The sequence below is a fragment of the Nannospalax galili genome, unplaced genomic scaffold, assembly GCF_000622305.1.
Source record: "Nannospalax galili isolate Female #2095 unplaced genomic scaffold, S.galili_v1.0 scaffold429, whole genome shotgun sequence".
Taxonomy (NCBI): Eukaryota; Metazoa; Chordata; class Mammalia; order Rodentia; family Spalacidae; genus Nannospalax; species Nannospalax galili.
The window spans coordinates 3,188,325-3,205,792 of NW_008360330.1; the positions used below are offsets into that span (position 1 = coordinate 3,188,325).

General features: G+C 43.2%; 1 protein-coding gene across 2 annotated transcripts in view; it reads right to left on the bottom strand.

Moving 5' to 3' along the window:
* Positions 1–17,468, bottom strand: part of Astn1 (astrotactin 1) — a 328,592-nt gene that overhangs the window by 24,107 nt on the left and 287,017 nt on the right. For both annotated transcript variants that reach the window (XM_008826113.3, XM_008826114.3), the window contains exons 17-19: positions 10,888–11,156; positions 4,308–4,441; positions 794–945 (exon numbers count right to left, since the gene is read on the bottom strand). In XM_008826113.3, the coding sequence (XP_008824335.1) occupies positions 794–945; positions 4,308–4,441; positions 10,888–11,156 (555 nt within the window). The remainder of the gene's footprint in view (positions 1–793; positions 946–4,307; positions 4,442–10,887; positions 11,157–17,468) is intronic.

Below are 17,468 nucleotides of genomic sequence, written 5' to 3' on the forward strand. Positions count from 1 at the left end.
GGAAAGACAACAGTTGTGCTGGTCCTTGGGCCTTGAGAGATTGTAACAGTATCTGTCCATGCCAAGGGAAGAGCCCGAGAAGCTGCAATGGGCAGCTCTCCATGCCCAAAGGAAACTGTATGTGTTTCCCAGCTTTATCCCCATGTTCACTAGAAACTCTTAGATTGTGGACATTCCTGACCTAGTGGGGACCAAATTTTGTGTAAAAGTCTTAGGAACCGTTTATGTTGGCTTTTCCCTACATGTAGATAGTGGAATAGTAAGGCATGAGATGTTTTTATTTCCAAGGGTTATTTCCATTCATTTAAGGCTTCTCTCTCCTCTCAGGACTTGACAAAAGCCAGTTTGTTTCAGGACAAGACATGGATCAAGAGCATCCGTTTGCACATGCCTTTGCCTAGAGGGGGTTATTAGCAAAGGAATTTTTTTTCTGTAATCATGGCAGTGGTTAGCAGAGAATTGTTTCTTAATTGTGGGCTAGGATAACTTGTGTACTGTCTTGTTGTTGCCTTGTGAGTGTGCCTGGAGGCAGTGAAATGGACACCTCTTTTGTAAACAAAAAGAAAAGCAAAATCAAAACAAGGTTTTGTAGATGCTCACCATACAAAAACTCTAAAAAGTACAAGATGGCTGCTGCCTGGAAGAGCCAACAGCTGCAGCCTCTGCCTGCTTCTCTGTGCTGCCTCAAGATATTAGGGACCTGGAGCAAAGCCACAAGAGGCAGGGCGTTTTACTTTTGTTTTATTTTTACCCCCTTGGATCAAGACTAACCCAGGAGATAGGGTGTGCTGACCTGTCTCTACTTTGGAGTGGTCCATCCTGTCGGTGACTTTCTCTTGACGAATGAGGTAGTCTACAATCTGCACCCCAATGGGTGGCTCAGAATGTTCCCACTCCAGGACTACAAGGGTGCTGCTGGGTTCATGCACCGTGGAAAGTCTCAGCCTGAATGCAGAAAGGAAGGAATATGAAATGAGGACCCAGCTGGCACCTGCATCCCTCACTAGCCACCATCTCAACTGTTACATTACAAACTCTTACAAATGACTACAAGAGACTCTCTGAGCATTTATCTTTCACTAGATATTAAGGTTCCTGAAGACCCATGAGGTCTATGCTTTATGGATCTTGTAAATAAACAAATAATAAGCACATAAGTAAAGATCAATGAATGTCTGCATGTTTCAAGGGCCTGTGGATTGAGATTTGCCTAAAGGTCTTCTTTATATGGTTTGAAAATACAAGTTCTGGATTTTCTCTTGAGGTGTAATGCCCATTTCAAAGCACCTTAAAGGTGTCCAATAGAATCGTGCGTTAGTAAGGCCATGGTAGTTTAGGATCTTTAACTTTAATCAGGACCTGCCCGGCCCTGCTTTCCCCTTGCTATGAACACTAATCTGTCTCCTTCGGGTCATCTGCTGGCTGAGCCTCAGAATAGGTTCAGCTTGCTCAGAGGAGACCTGTGTCTGCTGCTCTGGATCTTATGTCAGTTTCTGCCTTTGCTTTCGGGTTTCTATGAATACCCTGGTTGCCGATTTCAGTTCCCATTTGATTTTCACTGTTCACTGTCACATCATTCTCCTGACATTGTCTTTTTGACCACTGCTTTGCCTAGCCATCGCATACTTCTTTGTATCTTGTAGAAACTCAGTAACCAACACTGTCTATTCAGGTGGTTTCAGTTCATTGCCTTGTTCTGACTTTGACTATGTGGCTCAGGGTTCCTTCTTGCTTCCAATTCCTACTTTCTCCCAAGACCATTGAATTGTGAGGATTTTCCCAGTTTCTGTTGACTCTAGCCTCCCCTCTGACAAGCATCCCTAGCCTTCACTCACATCTGTGCCCTTGGGTTCTCTCTCTGAAAACTGTCTGAAGTCCTGGCTTTTCTAGACTCTGCTCAACTCACAGGTGCCTGTTATGGTCTCAAGGACCAAAGGACAAGACAGTATGGCTGGATCACACCAAGCTACATGCAGTGTTCAACAAATATTTATGAAGCATCTATGAGCTGCAAAGTTTTACTTGATGCTAGAAGTGCAGTGCACACAAGCACACCTCAGTTCTTCTTTTAGGAACCTTCATAAATAACAGAAACATACAATTATACATGTGATAAGACTTAACAAGAAACCCCGGGATGCTGTAAGGCCAATAGAAAGGGGTTCAACTAGTGAGAAATAATAAAAAACACATGGTCCTCTGCTAGAGGCTACTATGAAGGAGTGCATAGTTTGCATATGACATTAGGATGGAGTAGACCCAAAACAGTGCGGATATTGACAAATTCATTAATTAGAGTCATATGCAGAATGCTATTTTGAAGAAAAAAGCATTAGGAAGCAACTTAAGTAACTAAGCCTTCTGAGAACTCAAATTCTGTGAAAATATGAATGAAGGTCAGGTCAGCTCCCCCTGAGAAATTGAAGTGTGTTTGATTTACATAAGCTTATGTAAAAACACTGCATTTCTACTTTCAACTACCAATTAAAGCTTAAGAAAACAAGATTATTGAAAGACGTGACTGGAGTTGTCAAGAAAAGTGAAGTCTTTAATAGACACTTCCTGTTTATGATACTTAGCTCAACTTGATCTTCAGTTATGACATTCAGTTAATAAGTGTTTAGAAATGAATTCCACCTAAGGACGGTGGCTGGACCTTGTGTCCCTGTGATGACTGTCTGGTGGTCAGTGTTAGCTTTCTATAGCAGCATTATTACCTGGTGAATTTGTCTAACAGTATCAGATACCCAAGTGGCCCCTTTCCTACTAAATGAAATGACTTTTACTTATTAAGATTTTGTTTATCTTTTGATTCAGATATCCAAGATATGGCTACAAGGAGCAAAAAGCCCATGGTCCAAGTGTTTAAAATTACCTACACAGAGAAGAAACTGGTTTGCAACGATGATCTACTGGGAAAGATTATCATCTGTCTCAGCTTTCTTCTTGTTCGGTCCTGTCCCTTTAACATCTACCCCCTACAGCCAGTGGGGAGGGCAACCTCTGCTTTCTGCTTCCTGTCTATGGTCCATCGGTCTGTGTATTCAGTCCTCCAGCTGTGCAGACCTGCTTCTCCCTTTGGGCTTTCCTGACCTTATGAATGCATGGGGTCATGTGCTACCTGCTTGCCCTGTAAGGCTTTTTGCAGACATAATATTTCTGTGGCTTAACTTCTGTGGAAGATGCCATACTATAAAATAAACTGGATTCCTGTTTTGACCGCAGGTCCTCAGCTTGGCCAGTTCTGTTTAGCCTTCCTGAGAGAGGAAGGAATTTGTACACGTTCATTCTCTGCCACCTTTGCAGCACTTCATCCTCTTCATTTTTCAAATAGAGACACTCTCCTGAGCTCATCCCAGGTCCTCTGCTCTTCACGTGGGTGTTGGTTCTGGAGCATCCTTGCTCATTCCTATGACTCCCTCTATCATTTCTCTGAAACTGACTGAAACCTTGATATCTATAGACTTTACTTTTTCACAAAGCTCCATCTTTCTCTATGCCCACTGACCATCTATAGAACTTCGCCAGCTCCCAGCAAGCGCCAGTGGAACTGGCCTTTTTCTCAAATCTGTCTTTCCTCTGATGCTTTCCTTCCCAACTGTGGTCTCTTTGCCCAGCCGTCCATAACTCTTCAGTCTATTCTCAGGATTTCACTATTCCTCTCCATAGTTAATCAGACACCATGCCTTGGTGGCTCTACCCAAAATCTGTTCTTGATAAGAGCATCGTCTCCATATTATGATGATCTCTTAGCCCTGGTCCTACTTCCTGTTCTATCTCTTTGGAAAAATTATTCAATCCATTTAAAGTGATTTCTTTGTCCATTAATTCAGGGTGTGGTGACACCAGTATTAATGTGCTCCTTCCAAAGCCTGGCATGCAGGAAGTCTTTGAGAAGCAGTAGTGTTATTGGTCCTGTTAAGCCGTAGCTCAACTTCCTCCATTGCAATAGGACCGCTACCTTTATCATACTCCAACCACACTGTCTTACTTTTCCCTCCTTAATGGAGGAAGTTCAATTGCTACCTGCTCCATCAAGCCTTTAGCATTGCCCAAATTCAGATCCAACCAACAACCCCACATTTTCTTTAAATGCTTGTAACGTTTGTCACATTCCTTCTATTTAACAATGTCTGTGTTTGCCCCTTCTAGCACGTTGAACTGAAGGCAGGAGCTGGCCTGTATTCTTAGTTCCACTCCCCAAACACTCAGACTCTTGCTCTGCAAATGGTATTCACTTGATCCTATTTTTGCACAATGATGCTGAGGCATGCATGTAGGAGAAGAGCAAGGAAAGGGAACCATACACAGGCTGTGGGAGAGGTGCACAGGTGGGGAGTCCATCAGCTCCAAAAGCAGTAGAGTCACATCGACACCAGTCTTCAATGACATCTCCAGTCCCTGAGCACCAGAGAGAGCTCATGGTGGCCTCCTGTAAGAGCTGCACAAAAGACCAAAGAGTGTCAGGAAGTCAGGGTTGGGTCACCATTAACCAGAGACTGGAGCATCAAGGTTCTAGGTGACCCTAAATTGCTTCCAGAGAGAAGGTTCTATCATCCCATGACCATTCTTTAGTCTGAAATCATATCTCAGGAGATGGACTCTGGGGTATCCTTCTCCTTTAGAATAAGGGTTCATCACTATGGTTAAGAGTTATCAATTCATAAACCAGATGTGACACAGGGCTGTAATCCAGCATTTGAGAGGTGGAGGAAGGAGAGTCAAACATTCAGGGTTATCTTTAGATATATAGCAAGCTTGATACCAGCCTGAACTAGAAATCCTGAGAAGAGAGGGAAGGGGAGAGAGAGGGAGAGGGAGAGGGCGAGAGAGAGGGAGAGGGAGAGGGAGACAGGGAGAGAGAGAGACAGAGAGGGACAGAGAGGAAGAGAGAGAGAGGGAGGGAGAGAGAGAGGGAGATGGAGATGGAGAGGGAGAGGGAGGAGAGGGAGAGGGAGACAGGGAGAGAGGACAGAGAGGGACAAAGAGGAAGAGAGAGAGAGAGAGGGAGAGAGAGAGGGAGGGAGAGGGAGGGAGTGGGAGAGAAAGGGAAGGAGAGGGAGGGAGGAGTGGGAGAGAGAGGGAGAGGGAGAGAGAACTTTGAAAGCAAATTGGATTCTATTCTGTCTCCCCCACACTGGACTTTATCACCCTGAACCATGGACTCTAGTAACAATAAGTTCTTTACCACACATCTCTGGGTGGCCTGCCTTCCCCACACTTCTCTCTACTCAGAGGCATTTTGCCCTCCCTCAAATGCCTCCCTGAGGATCCTTACCTGTCCTTTCCATCCTTCCCTAGTCCTTCCTTCATGCTCCCTCAGCATGTCTGTGACCCACTTAGAATATGTGTGCAGTAGGCATTGGGTATCTTTCTTACACCTTGAAGAGGCGAAGCCATACGGCATAAAGACTAAGTTCTGAGCTCTACATCAGTCTGCTATGAATGATAACCCCTATCAGTCACAGCCAAGCAACCTTGGATAAGTTACATAAATTCAGTTTTCTCAATGATAAAATATGATTGAAGATAAAATAGGATAAATAGCACATTCTTAATAGGGGTGCTATAGCAATTAATAAAACAATCTATGCTAAGTGAAATAATATATGCACAGCACCCTATAGAGATTAATCATCGATAAATGCTAGCAACTATTACTGTTTTTGAATGACAGGGTTCTGCCTTACATAGTCTTATAAAAACCACAGTCTGGCACAGTTCTTTATATGCACTAGTCTCATGGGGCTGTTTGATGTTGAATGAAAGGACGAAAGATAAAGACCACAGAGGAAACAAAGTTTGTGACAGGAGCAATCCTCTGGTGAAAAAGTGAATCCTGAATGGGACTGACCCCTTAGAGGCACCTTCCTTCCTCAAACCAGGGAAAGTAGCATAGCTGTCCCGCAAAAGAGCAGACTAAAAAAAATCAAAAGGAAAAGAAGAAAATAAAAGAAGGAAGGAGAGAAGGGAATAAAGGGAGGGAGAGAAGGAAGGAAGGAGGAAAACAGGAAGGAAGGAAGGAACGAAGGAAGGAAGGAAGGAAGAAGGAGGAAGGAAGGAGGAAGGAGGAAGGAAGGAGGAAGGAGGAAGGAAGAAAGAAGGAAGGAGGAAAGAGGAAGGAAGGAGGAAGGAGGAAGGAAGAAGGAAGGAAGAAGGAAGGAAGGAGGAAGGAAGGAAGGAAGGGGGAAGGAAGAAGGAAGGGGAAGGAAGGAAGGAAGGAAGGAAGGAAGGAAGGAAGGAAGGAAGGAAGGGAGATAACTCCACAAAAATCCAACTAGACTGAAAGCCAGTTATCCTAAGACTCATTTCTTCAAAATTCTAAATGGGCCACTTGAGGTTATGAGCTGGAGTAAGGGTGACTTCCCTCTTGAGATTGGAACCCTCTGAGAAGGAGGATCCAGTTCCTGACTACAACTATGATTTGTATAAAGCTTATAATTTACAAGTCCCTGTAGATACTAGCAGGTTGATAAATGGTAGTCATGGCTTAGAGTGGGGGACTCTGAGAGTGAAAGTTAGATGGCCAGATCAGGGTCACAGGCTGGTGAATACAGCAGTGCTAGGAAATGAGCTCTGGGTGGTTCACTGGACATCTCAGGCCCCTCCCACTAAGATCTCTTAATTAGCATTGAGTCCACCAGTGAGGCGCTCACTTTGTGACTTTTAGACCGAAGCAAATTCAAAGTGTACATTTTTTAAAACTAGGAAACAGATTCTTTGAGATAAGAATAAAGTGAAGTTGTATCTGCTGCCTGATAGAGTCTTCAACCAACAATTATTTGCTAAGTATTTATAAGGGGCTGTTTCCTGTGCAAAGCATGAAAGATGTAGTGACACACAGGACACAGATGGCCCCCGTCTGCATAAATGTTACAGCCAGGTAATAAACAAGCAAGCAAAATAATGTAAATATCCAAATTCCACAGTTGTACTGAGGGTTCCAAAAGGCAAGATGAGGTGTTGTGGGCTCCCCGGCACCAGGAGGGAAAACGAGGGGTGTGTGATTCCACTAGCTCACCAAAGAATTTTGGAAAGCCAATATGAAGAGGGAAAGATACTATTCAGCTACAAAGAAGAAGAAATTCTGTCCTTTTCAGAAACATGAATGGAAAATGCGGACATCGTGGGAAGTGAAATAAGCTAGGAATGAAAAGACAGGTTTATGTTTTCTGTCTTATATGGAAACATAAACAAAAATGACCTGAAAGTAAAAGAGGAATCGTTCAGTAAGAGGAAGGGGTGGGCGAGTGGCCAGAAGGAGAAAAAAGGTTGGGAAGGAGGGTGGCGTGATCAAAGTGCAATATTTGTATGGAAATGTAACAGTGAAGGCCATCAATCCGTATAATTCATAGATTTATGATTTGAATTTTAAAGTTAGTCACAAAACTCGTAGGATTATAGGTAGCAAAACTACTATTAAGAAGACTTGACTTTTGATGAAACTTGACTTCTAAAATCAACTGGAAAAAATGTTAATCTGTCTATAAGAGATAAATTGGGGCTAATAGTTTCTCTGCAAGTGATGGGGAGGCAGGGCTGGATTACAGAGGGCCCAGGGGCCAGTGTAGGGAGAGGTCCTGTTTTGAGAACAATGGTGAACCACTACAGGGTTTTAAATATGGCACATGATGAGAGTTTTTAATCCAAAGGTATGAAAAAAAATATGATACAAGTATTTTAAATACTGTTTCTTCAAAAGCTGTAACCGTATCTTTGATCAACACCACTCCATGAGTGTTTCTGTTCTCTGAATCCTGGGCTGCAGTTAAGTGCACCAGGTTAGATAAGCATATTTGATGGTTTGTGTAGGAAGTGCCCTTCTCAAAGGCTCATGTATTGGAGACTTGGTTCCCAGGTGATAACACTAGGAATTATTGGAGGATATTAACTTCATCAACAGATTAATACATTGATTCACTAATAACCGAATGGGTACTGGGAATTAAACCCTAATGAGAGGAAGCAGGTCACCAGGGGCTTCATTCTGAATGGTATATGCTATTCACGGAATCTTTCTCTCTGATTCTCTTTGCTTCCCAGCTAGCATGACTTGAGCAGCCTCTTCCACCACGTGCCCCTTCTGCCATGATCTTCAACCTCATCATCAGCCCATAGCACTAGAGCCAGGCAACCATGGACCAAGACCTCTGAAGCTGTGAGCCAAAGTAGATCTTTCCTCCTTTTCAGTCGTTTATGTCAGGTATCTTGTCACAGAGATGAAAAACTGACTAAAAATAGAAGCAAGAAGGCAATAAGGAGCTCTATTAAAAAGGAAGAGAAAGAGAAATTCCCCTATTTTTTTAAAGTATCTACAATGTGTCACGCCATACATTTCCCAGGGAATTTACATTTGATATCAGATTATATAGAGTGCTGCTACCCTAACCATGTAAGAGAAGACAGATTGGAAAATGTAGTTGCCTTGTAATAGCGTGCCAAAGACTCTAGATTACACCCAATCTGAAGAACCTTTAAATTACCTTGATGCAATATAGCCAGATGTCAATGACACTAACTCCATGTGTTTACCTGAAGATTATTGCAAATATGATGATCTGATTTTACAATCAATAGTTAGGTTTTCTAGGGGTCTTAGAAAAGAAAATGGAGTCTGGATATCCCTGTTGCTCCTGATGATGGAAAAGATACTGAGAATGACAAGGGAATTCTAACAGTTTTGGTTTGGGCAAGTTAACAGCATATAGTGTCATTCACTGAGAGAGGGGCACAAGCGGTAAGAGTCTGTGACACAAAATGATGAGCTAAAACTTGTTGTTAGGGTGTTTAAATGGTTTAAACAACTTACTTATCATGATCATAAATTCTACTGAAATATAGTGTCAGAGATTATTTAGCCAACATTAGAAGAATGAGACCAAGATAGATAGAAATCCTAAAGGCACTCATTCAGAAGGGTAGATGAAAATACACACTGAGTTACTAATGCCATGCTCAGCACCAATCCAGCTCTCCTCAGCTTTCTTTGGGAGAAAGTGCAAAATCAGAATGAAAAGCAGTTTACAGAAGGAATAACAAAGGCAGATCATGTCATTACACACATAAAACAGAGGAGGAATGTCCCCTGATAGTGAGTGAACTCCATCTAGGACCAATTTGCCTGCATTTAGAAATTGATGCTCAAAATGGGGTCAAACAGACAGTGTCTTCCCATCCTCTGTGAAGACCAGTGCAGGGTGCAGGCGTCTGGAGTACAGAATACTAATACTCTAACCATGTAAGAAAAGACAGATTGGATAATGCTGTACCTTGTAATGACATCCTAAGGACCCTAGATTGCACCCAGTCTGAAGAAACTTTATATTACTTGATATAATATAGTCAGAAAGGCTATAGCAGGGCTGGTAGGTTTTTGGTAAGTAGAGAATCCAGAAAGGGGCTGCTGGAGATGAACTTCCCTCAGTACCCTAGCTTTCATTGAGATTCCCCCTCATCCCTCATCTTACACTGAGCTCCTCTCTCTCTATTCTGCCACTTCATTCACAAGATGGTTCTGCTGAGCTATCAGACCCCAGTACTCCCAGACCAGTGACACAGGAAGTCGTTGGTTATCAGGGGCAGCAGCCTTGGGGAAAACATGGGCTAGGAATACACCTTTTGGGTGTCCACTGACCCACGCCCTTCCTTCTTGCTTCATGTTCCCCTGTGGTAGCCTTTTCTTTCCCAATCCTCTTCCCATAGCCATATCTATCAGATTCAGGAGGAATTTGTAGGTCTGCAGGAACAATTTGTCTTTTTTTTCCTGTGAAAAATTGTATTTTCAAACACTCAGAAATATCCGTGGTAGAGGCAGCAGGTGAGAGAAACAGACACATGCAAAATTCTTCCTGTTGGTCTGAGCACCACCTATGAAACAAACTGTGACACACCAGGTGTCCCTTCAAAAAGAAAAAAGGAAGCAATTATCACTCCACCTGGATGGGCATGCGTCTCAGTCAGGTAAGCAGCGCACGGCTGCAACTGGCCGTCTTCTTTCCAGACTGCCTTTCAGTCTCAGAAGCTTCATGCTTGGAGCTTCTGTTTTGCTTTTGTCATTGTTAGTGTCGTGTGTGTGTGTGTGTGTGTGTGTGTGTGTGTGTGTGTGTGTTTCCCCTTTCCTTCCTCTACTTTATCATCTATAAGAAAAGGAAAAACACATTGTTTGAGGAGTTGGACTCCCGGCGTGCTGGAGGACACTTTGCAGCATGTCAAGCAGATATTGACTTTGAGCCTATATGTTCTTGAGGAGGTCAGAGGGCCAGGAAGTAGGCTGATACAGCCTCTGCCCTCTCTTTGCAGCTGGTCCTTTACCATTCATTCATTTTCTCCTGATATTCAAAAATAAAACGGAGGAGCAAAGATAAAGAAGGGGTGCTTGGGAAATATCATGACCTAGCAGCATCATGAAAGGCAGGAAGATCAGCATGGATGTGATATGTTGCCTTTAGAGCCTGTGAATGGCAGGGAACCGGATCCTTCCAGGTTGAGGCTGCTAGATCCTTCCTTTGGGACCTGTGCTTGATATGTTGCTTCTAGACCAGGTGTGGCTGGTCCCAGGGTCCCTTTGGAAGGAGAGTTTCGCAGTGACTTCCGTGACTGCAAACTTTGTGCCTTCCATTGTGTTTCCTTCCAGCCCTTTTTCTCAGATTCACAAGTGCTCAGTTGTGACTCCTGAATCATATGATTGTGGGCATTATGGATGAATTGATTTGATTTGACTGCATATACAAACATGCAAATCTAAGCAACCTAGGAGCCTCCATTAGCTACACAAGAAGATTCCCTATCTGGATTATAGCATGGAACCCAACTGCATCCCATCCCATCATTCCTTTGGCTCCTTGGGAAGTTCTCTGCTGCTGCTTTCCAGAGCAAAGTGTCTCTTACCCTCTGGGTCTGGTTGTTGGTCACCAGTTCATAGATGGGGGATGCTCTGGTCACCTCCAGCAAAACTGGCTCAGCAGGGGTGTCAGAGCTTGATGTCACATGACACAAAGGACAGGATGAGGGACATCGCCCTTTGCTCTGGCATTCCATGCGGACTCCAGCTGCCATGCGCTTGGTACCAGAGTCTGACAGGCTAACGATGTATTCTGGGAATGTCAGCACCTTGGGATCTCTTTCCCGCTCTTCCGACTCATCAGATGGGGAATTGCCTGCCAGACACAAAAGAAAAAGAAATAGTGAAGGAAGCAATATAGCAAGAATTGCCATGACTGGGTCATTCCTGAGTGCGAGAGTGTAACTTCAAGGAGTTAGAAAGTACCACTGAGGGGGTAAGATTGTGATTCTGCCACCCCACTTAAGTAGGAACACACACCTTCCCAGTGACATACAGTTAGAAATGGCCTTTCAAGTGTGAGAATTGGTCATTTCTTTTCTGATCCACTGATCCACTCAGAGGGATGCGTCTGTCGGATCTGCGCTGGTGCCCAATGCCAAGAATGCCAATAATAACCACTGTGATCTTTCTATGCCCTGGCTTCTTCCTGTATAAATGGGAGCCATTCACGGCACCCAACTCTAGCATTGTGAAATGAATGGATGGCAGGATTTTTCTGAAGCACACGTGTGTTTGCTAATATCACTGAAGCACTCATCATAGAATCTTGGTCATAATTACAACTAAGATTTATAGAGCTGTACTATGACACTGGAATTGATTCAAGATCTCCTTTAACCATTATATGCATGGAGTCTACCATTATGCCCATTTTACAAATGGGGAAAGTGAGGTCACTAGATGAATAAAAGATGGTAATTTGGGATTTGAACTCAGTACTATTTCACTCCAAAGTCTTTAGGCCATAGAGGGAGAACAGAATTTTTCAAGTTTATAATTAATTCATGTGTGGGGAATGGGAAGGAAATTTTGATGTTTTCAAACAATTTTCACTCTTATTTGATGCATAAAAGGTAGTGATAGAAGCTCTTGATCTATTTTTGGTGATAAACAGGAAAAATGCCTACTAGAGAATAATGGTTTGTTCCCCACACAAGAAATCACTGTTTGCTATTTCTCCCCCTACTCCTCATGATTATCCATTAACTTATTAACTATAAAAGAGCCTGTAGACAAAAGCCCTGAATTTCTTAAGATATTTCTGACAGTTGCTGTCCCAAGCAGGAAATGATTTTGGAAACAATGAACATACACGGAACATTCTGGTCTCCAACAGATGCATTAAGAATGTAGTACTTGATGGGCCACAGGGTGAACTGGTTGGAGGCTTTTACTAAGTGGTTTTACAGGGTGATTAAGAGATATGATTCATCAACTTTAAAAAAATTTAAAAAAAAAAAGCTCTTTTCTCTGGGGTCTGGGAAGCTCTTGCTATGCCCTCTCTTGTTTGCTGTGTAATAGGAGCTCATTTGAAAATGTCATGAGGCATTCCAGTGCTCTTCACTCCCAAATGAGCAGCATTATGTGGGTGAGACACCTTTACCCCGCAGCTCTTTACAGGGACTCCTCCTGCACACAAAAGCAAAGGACACCTTCAGTGACTACGGATCTGGGTAATAATTGATTTAACATTTGCATTTTGTTGAATCGTAGACCCAGAGTTGAGCTCCAGTGCTTCCCAGACTGCAAGAGAATTGCATAAATGTTTGCATACCAAAAGGTAAGAATGATGACATCAAATAGTCGGCTCAGGGTCCCAGACCAAGTATCCCCAAATCACTTCCTCCACAGGTCCCTCTTTATGCATATTTAGGCTTCTGCAGTGCAGCCACGGCTGCAGCTGGCAGTATTTAGTAGCACACTTGACCCTAGGGGGAAGGCTGAGAAGTGATGACCCCAGCAGTATTTAAAAGGGGCTGTGGTCTAGCCACGGCAATCCCCATCCTGTATCTGGTCAGATCTCATCTCGTTTTCAGGCTGATGAATGCCTGGAAGCAGAGGCGGAGTAAGGTCTTGGACACTGTCTGACCTCTGGGCAAAGCCTTTATTCACTGGGAAAGTGAATGAAGTTATTTAAAATAAAGACAGCGAAGATGCACTATTTCTTTCCAAAATAATGTTTTCAAGATTTTGACATGGCAAACCTTGTCAGAGGTTGAGGGTCTTTTGGTGGTTGGTAGGCACCTTGGAACTGGAGGCCTTCCCTCCTTCCTTCAGATTATTTTCCACACACTAAGAAAACAATTCCCACCAGATGACCACTAGATGGGGGTATAGGATCTAAAATGACTACCTTCTGTGTGACAGTTTTGAAATCATGGAAAATAAACTTATGGAACCATGAGTAACCATTTTGTGGAAGCTCATTTTTTTTCTATCATACAACAAAGATTAAAGAGTTAAATAGTTACATGCCACATATCTTCAGGAGAAAGAAAAAAGAAAAACTATAATGACAGGAAAGTTAAAAGAAACTAAACCTCACTAGAGAAAGTAAAACAATATCCTTAATCTTGAAAAAAAGTCACTTCAAAGAAGGAGGTACTATGCCATCACATTTCTTTTTCTATTTTTTTGTTGATTTTTAAAATTTTTATTTATTATTTTTATTTTATGTGTATGCGTGTATTGCCTGCATGAAGGTTAGTGCACCCCGTGTTGTGCAATGCCCACAGAGGACAGAAGAGGCTGTCGGATCCCCTGGGACTGGAGTTACAGACATTGTTAGCTGCCACGTGAGTGCTGGGATTCGAACCTGGGTCTTCTGCAAAAACAGTGTTCTTAACTGCTGAGCCATCTCTCCAGGCCCTGTTGACTGTTTTTTTAAAAATATTTTATTTATTACTTTTATGTGTATGAGTATATTGCCTACATGTATATAAGTACACCCATGTCGTGCAAAGACTGCAGAGACCAGAAGAGGGCGTCGGATGCCCTGAAACTGGAGTTAAGGACAGTTGTTAGTTGTCATGTGGGTGCTGGGACTCGAACCCAGGTCTTCTGGAAGAACAGCAAATATTCTTAACCGATGAGCCATCTCTAGAGCCCTTGTTCATTGTTTTGGCAGGGTCTCTCTAGTTACAGCCCACCTGGAAGTCACGATGTGACCCAGGGTGGCCTCGATCTCGCAGAGATTCACCTGCTTCTGCCTCCCGAGAGCTGGAATTAAAGGCGCACACGACCATGCTGGGCATGTCATTTCTTTTCTCTGACCTTTGATACAATACCCAGTAGCCTTCCTGGCTCACTGCTCGAGATGAATTGCTCTGACAAATGACGCCAGCAGGTGGCGCTGTAACCAAGAGCTCTGTGTCTGGAGCTTGACAGCTTCCCTACCTTCCAGCTCACCATCCTTAAAGCTCCTAATTGCTGTAAACACAAGGGGTTGTTCCCCTTGCTGCAGTCTTCTGACGATTCCAATTAAAATCAGGAAGTTGCTAATCCCTGTCAATACCCTTCCACCCCACATACTTGGCAAGATTAGGGAGTAGAGAGGGGTGGATGTGAAGAAGGATGCAGAAAGATGATAGACAGACAACAAATGCTCCTCCCGCTCCCCCCAACCCCAATCTTATTCTCCATATCCTGAAAATATTCGAGTCCACAGATAAGGTCCCCTTTGGAGGCCAAGACCAATGTTCCCTGCTGGCCCCTGCTCACATGGGATGGAGCTGCCGAGAGAGAGAGAGAGAGAGAATGGATTTACACAGCTATAATGAACTGTGAGTCCCCCAAAGCCATCTATTCAGCCAGGCTCCAGCCAAAAATAGACATGTGCGTGAGAGAGATTTTTCAAGGAGGAACTGCATTTTCTATACAGTTAAAGACACAATTGGGAAATACTCCTTAAAGTGATAGAGTCCATCGGTGAAAACCCAGATGAATCTCCCTTATCCCAAAGAGAGCACCACCACCATAACCATGTCAAGTAAATGAGAAGTTCCGGTCCTAAACTCTGTCTGATCTTTGACATTGATTTTAGCGCCCCCATTGGGTGGCAGAATGTGTAGGTGGAAAGCTGTAGAGAGGAAGTCACTTTATCTCCCTGTGAGCCAATGGTCCCCCTTTTTATTGGCCAATCCTATTACAGTGCCCGGTACCTCTCTCCTTCATCTTCTAGCCCCTAGGTGGACATGCTGTAGGACTTTAAAGCACCATGCTGTTTTTTTAGTAAAATTAATTCTCTATTTAAGTAGCTATAAAATCTGAACATAATAAGCTGCAGAGTGCTTATCCCTGAATAAGCCATCTAAATCAAGTATCTGCCACCCAAGGCTCAGAGACCACGGCAAAAGAGGAGGCAGAAAGGTTGTAAGAGCCAGTGGTGCTGGATGACCACAAAGAAACAGAGTTTTTCAGACAGTTGAGAAATTACTCATATGAACTTACAACAAGGATAAGTGCATGCACACAACCCACAGAAGCTCAAGCCAGACAAAATCCCAGTACAGAAATGGGGAAGTGGGGAAGAGGCCCCATCTTAGCTGAGGAACTGTCACCAACCAGTAACTGCTGGGAGAGGGTGAGTTGGTTTTCATTAAGGGTGTGGTGCTAGATAAATTAACCAGGTTCCAGTGGATGGACACACACGGGAGGACATTTGGGGACAGAAATTTGACTTGATAGACCTTAATATATGTGAAAGAGTACATGAAATGCAGTGAGGGGACATAGAGGGATGTAGGCAGGGGAGGAGGTCTAAATGCGATCAAAATATACTCTATGAAATCCGAAAAAAATTTAATAAAAAAAATTTAAAGCTACAGTTAAACTCTCAAAAGACTATAAATGGCAATTGTGCCCTCTGATAAAAAATACCCAAACATGGTCCCCTCCCACGCCATTTGCAGAATTCACCCCACTGCTCCCAAGGAGGCTCTCATGTATGCTGTGAAACTTAGTTTTCTTACAAGTAGAGGAATATTCAACCTGGAATGTAGTTAACAACCCTAAAACTGCAAAGCATTTTGCAAATACAGTTTGCTATAAATAAATGCCATTTGCTTTAGGCTAAATCTGTATCCTCCAGCACACAGTAGATGAGTTTCCCCAATAGAATACCATGGTATGAGAATATTGGCATCCTTAATACTCAGAATCTCACTGTGTATGTGCCCATGGCCTTAGGCATGTACATATTGACCCACCTAGATTCAGGGGCATATGAGGATGATAAAAGTGACCAACCTATTCTCGTGCAGGCTCTGCTCTGCTTGTGAGAACTGACAGGTCACAGAGGTGAATTACTTGTTATGAAGTAAATTGGTACAATTCCTGTAAGATTCTGGGGACTGCTTAAAAATCTCTCTCTTGAGTTGGTGCCCAAGGCAATGAGATGCTAATGACATCACAGCTAGAACTACACAGGCAGTTCATTAGGCAGCAATGAAATCAAATGCAAACTAATCAGATCACAGCTTTGGGGGATAGCTTCAGATGCACCGAAAGAAGGTTGACACGGGCAGAGGAAGCCCAGCCCAGCAAGATGCACTGGAAGCCTGCCCACCCACACCCTGCCTGTCAGAACCTACCCCAACCTTCACCCTCCTGTACTGTTGGAGCCATGAGTCCCAGGTTATCTGATGCACATTTCCCTCCATCTCATGTCTTCCAAAAAGAGGAAGATCCAGCCTGGAATGTAGTTAGCAACCCTAAAATCACTCTTCTGAGTCTTTAATCATGTCTTTGGAAGGAGTTTGAAAACACTTTGGACTTGAACCTGTAGTCATGCCATGATCACATATTCTCTGAGACCCAAATCTTAACTAAGAAAAGGGAAGTAGAACTTAAACCAAATCCTTCTTTTCTTACCAGATATGAGAAAATGAGTGCCCTGTAGTTAACAACTGGGTCTTTGTCATCATTGGAATTCCTTTACCTAGTTTAAACCTATCTATTATCTATATCTATATCTATATCTATATCTATATCTATATTATATCTGTGTCTATCTGTATCTATGTATAGCATCAGTATCTATATCATCTTTAGAACTCTATCCAGGGGCTCTCTCACAAGCAGCAAAGCTTATATGTCTGGTTGGACATCCACTTATACCTGTAACAGGACCTCATATCCAGCATTCATCCAAATGTGGTCACCAGGTCTGCCACACTCTGCTTGGCAGCCTCTTCCTCCTCTTGTAAGTCCCAGATTGGCAGAGGGACAGCTGACTTTCCAGTGGCTCAAATCAGAAGCCCAACTCAAATTCATTATACTTCCTTGTGCTCACTTGTGCACTCTCCTCTTCTTCCTCCTCCTCCTCTTCTTCCCCCTCCACCTCCCACTCCCCCAATCATTCCTCCAGTATTAAATTTACCCACTCTTTCCAATCCACCCCCTTATCTCCATGTTCAATACCAGACAAGGGAATTAGTCATTTAAAAATTGGTCATCAGATTGTCTGGGTTAGATTTCTGAGCTTACTTACGTGATACCTGTGTAATCTGGGGTAAGTTTCATAGTATTCCTGAGTCTAGAATTTCTTATATATAATGTAGAGATACCTGATCTGATTTGAGTCTTCACCAATAGAATCTACAACCCAGGTGGGCCTTGTGGTATA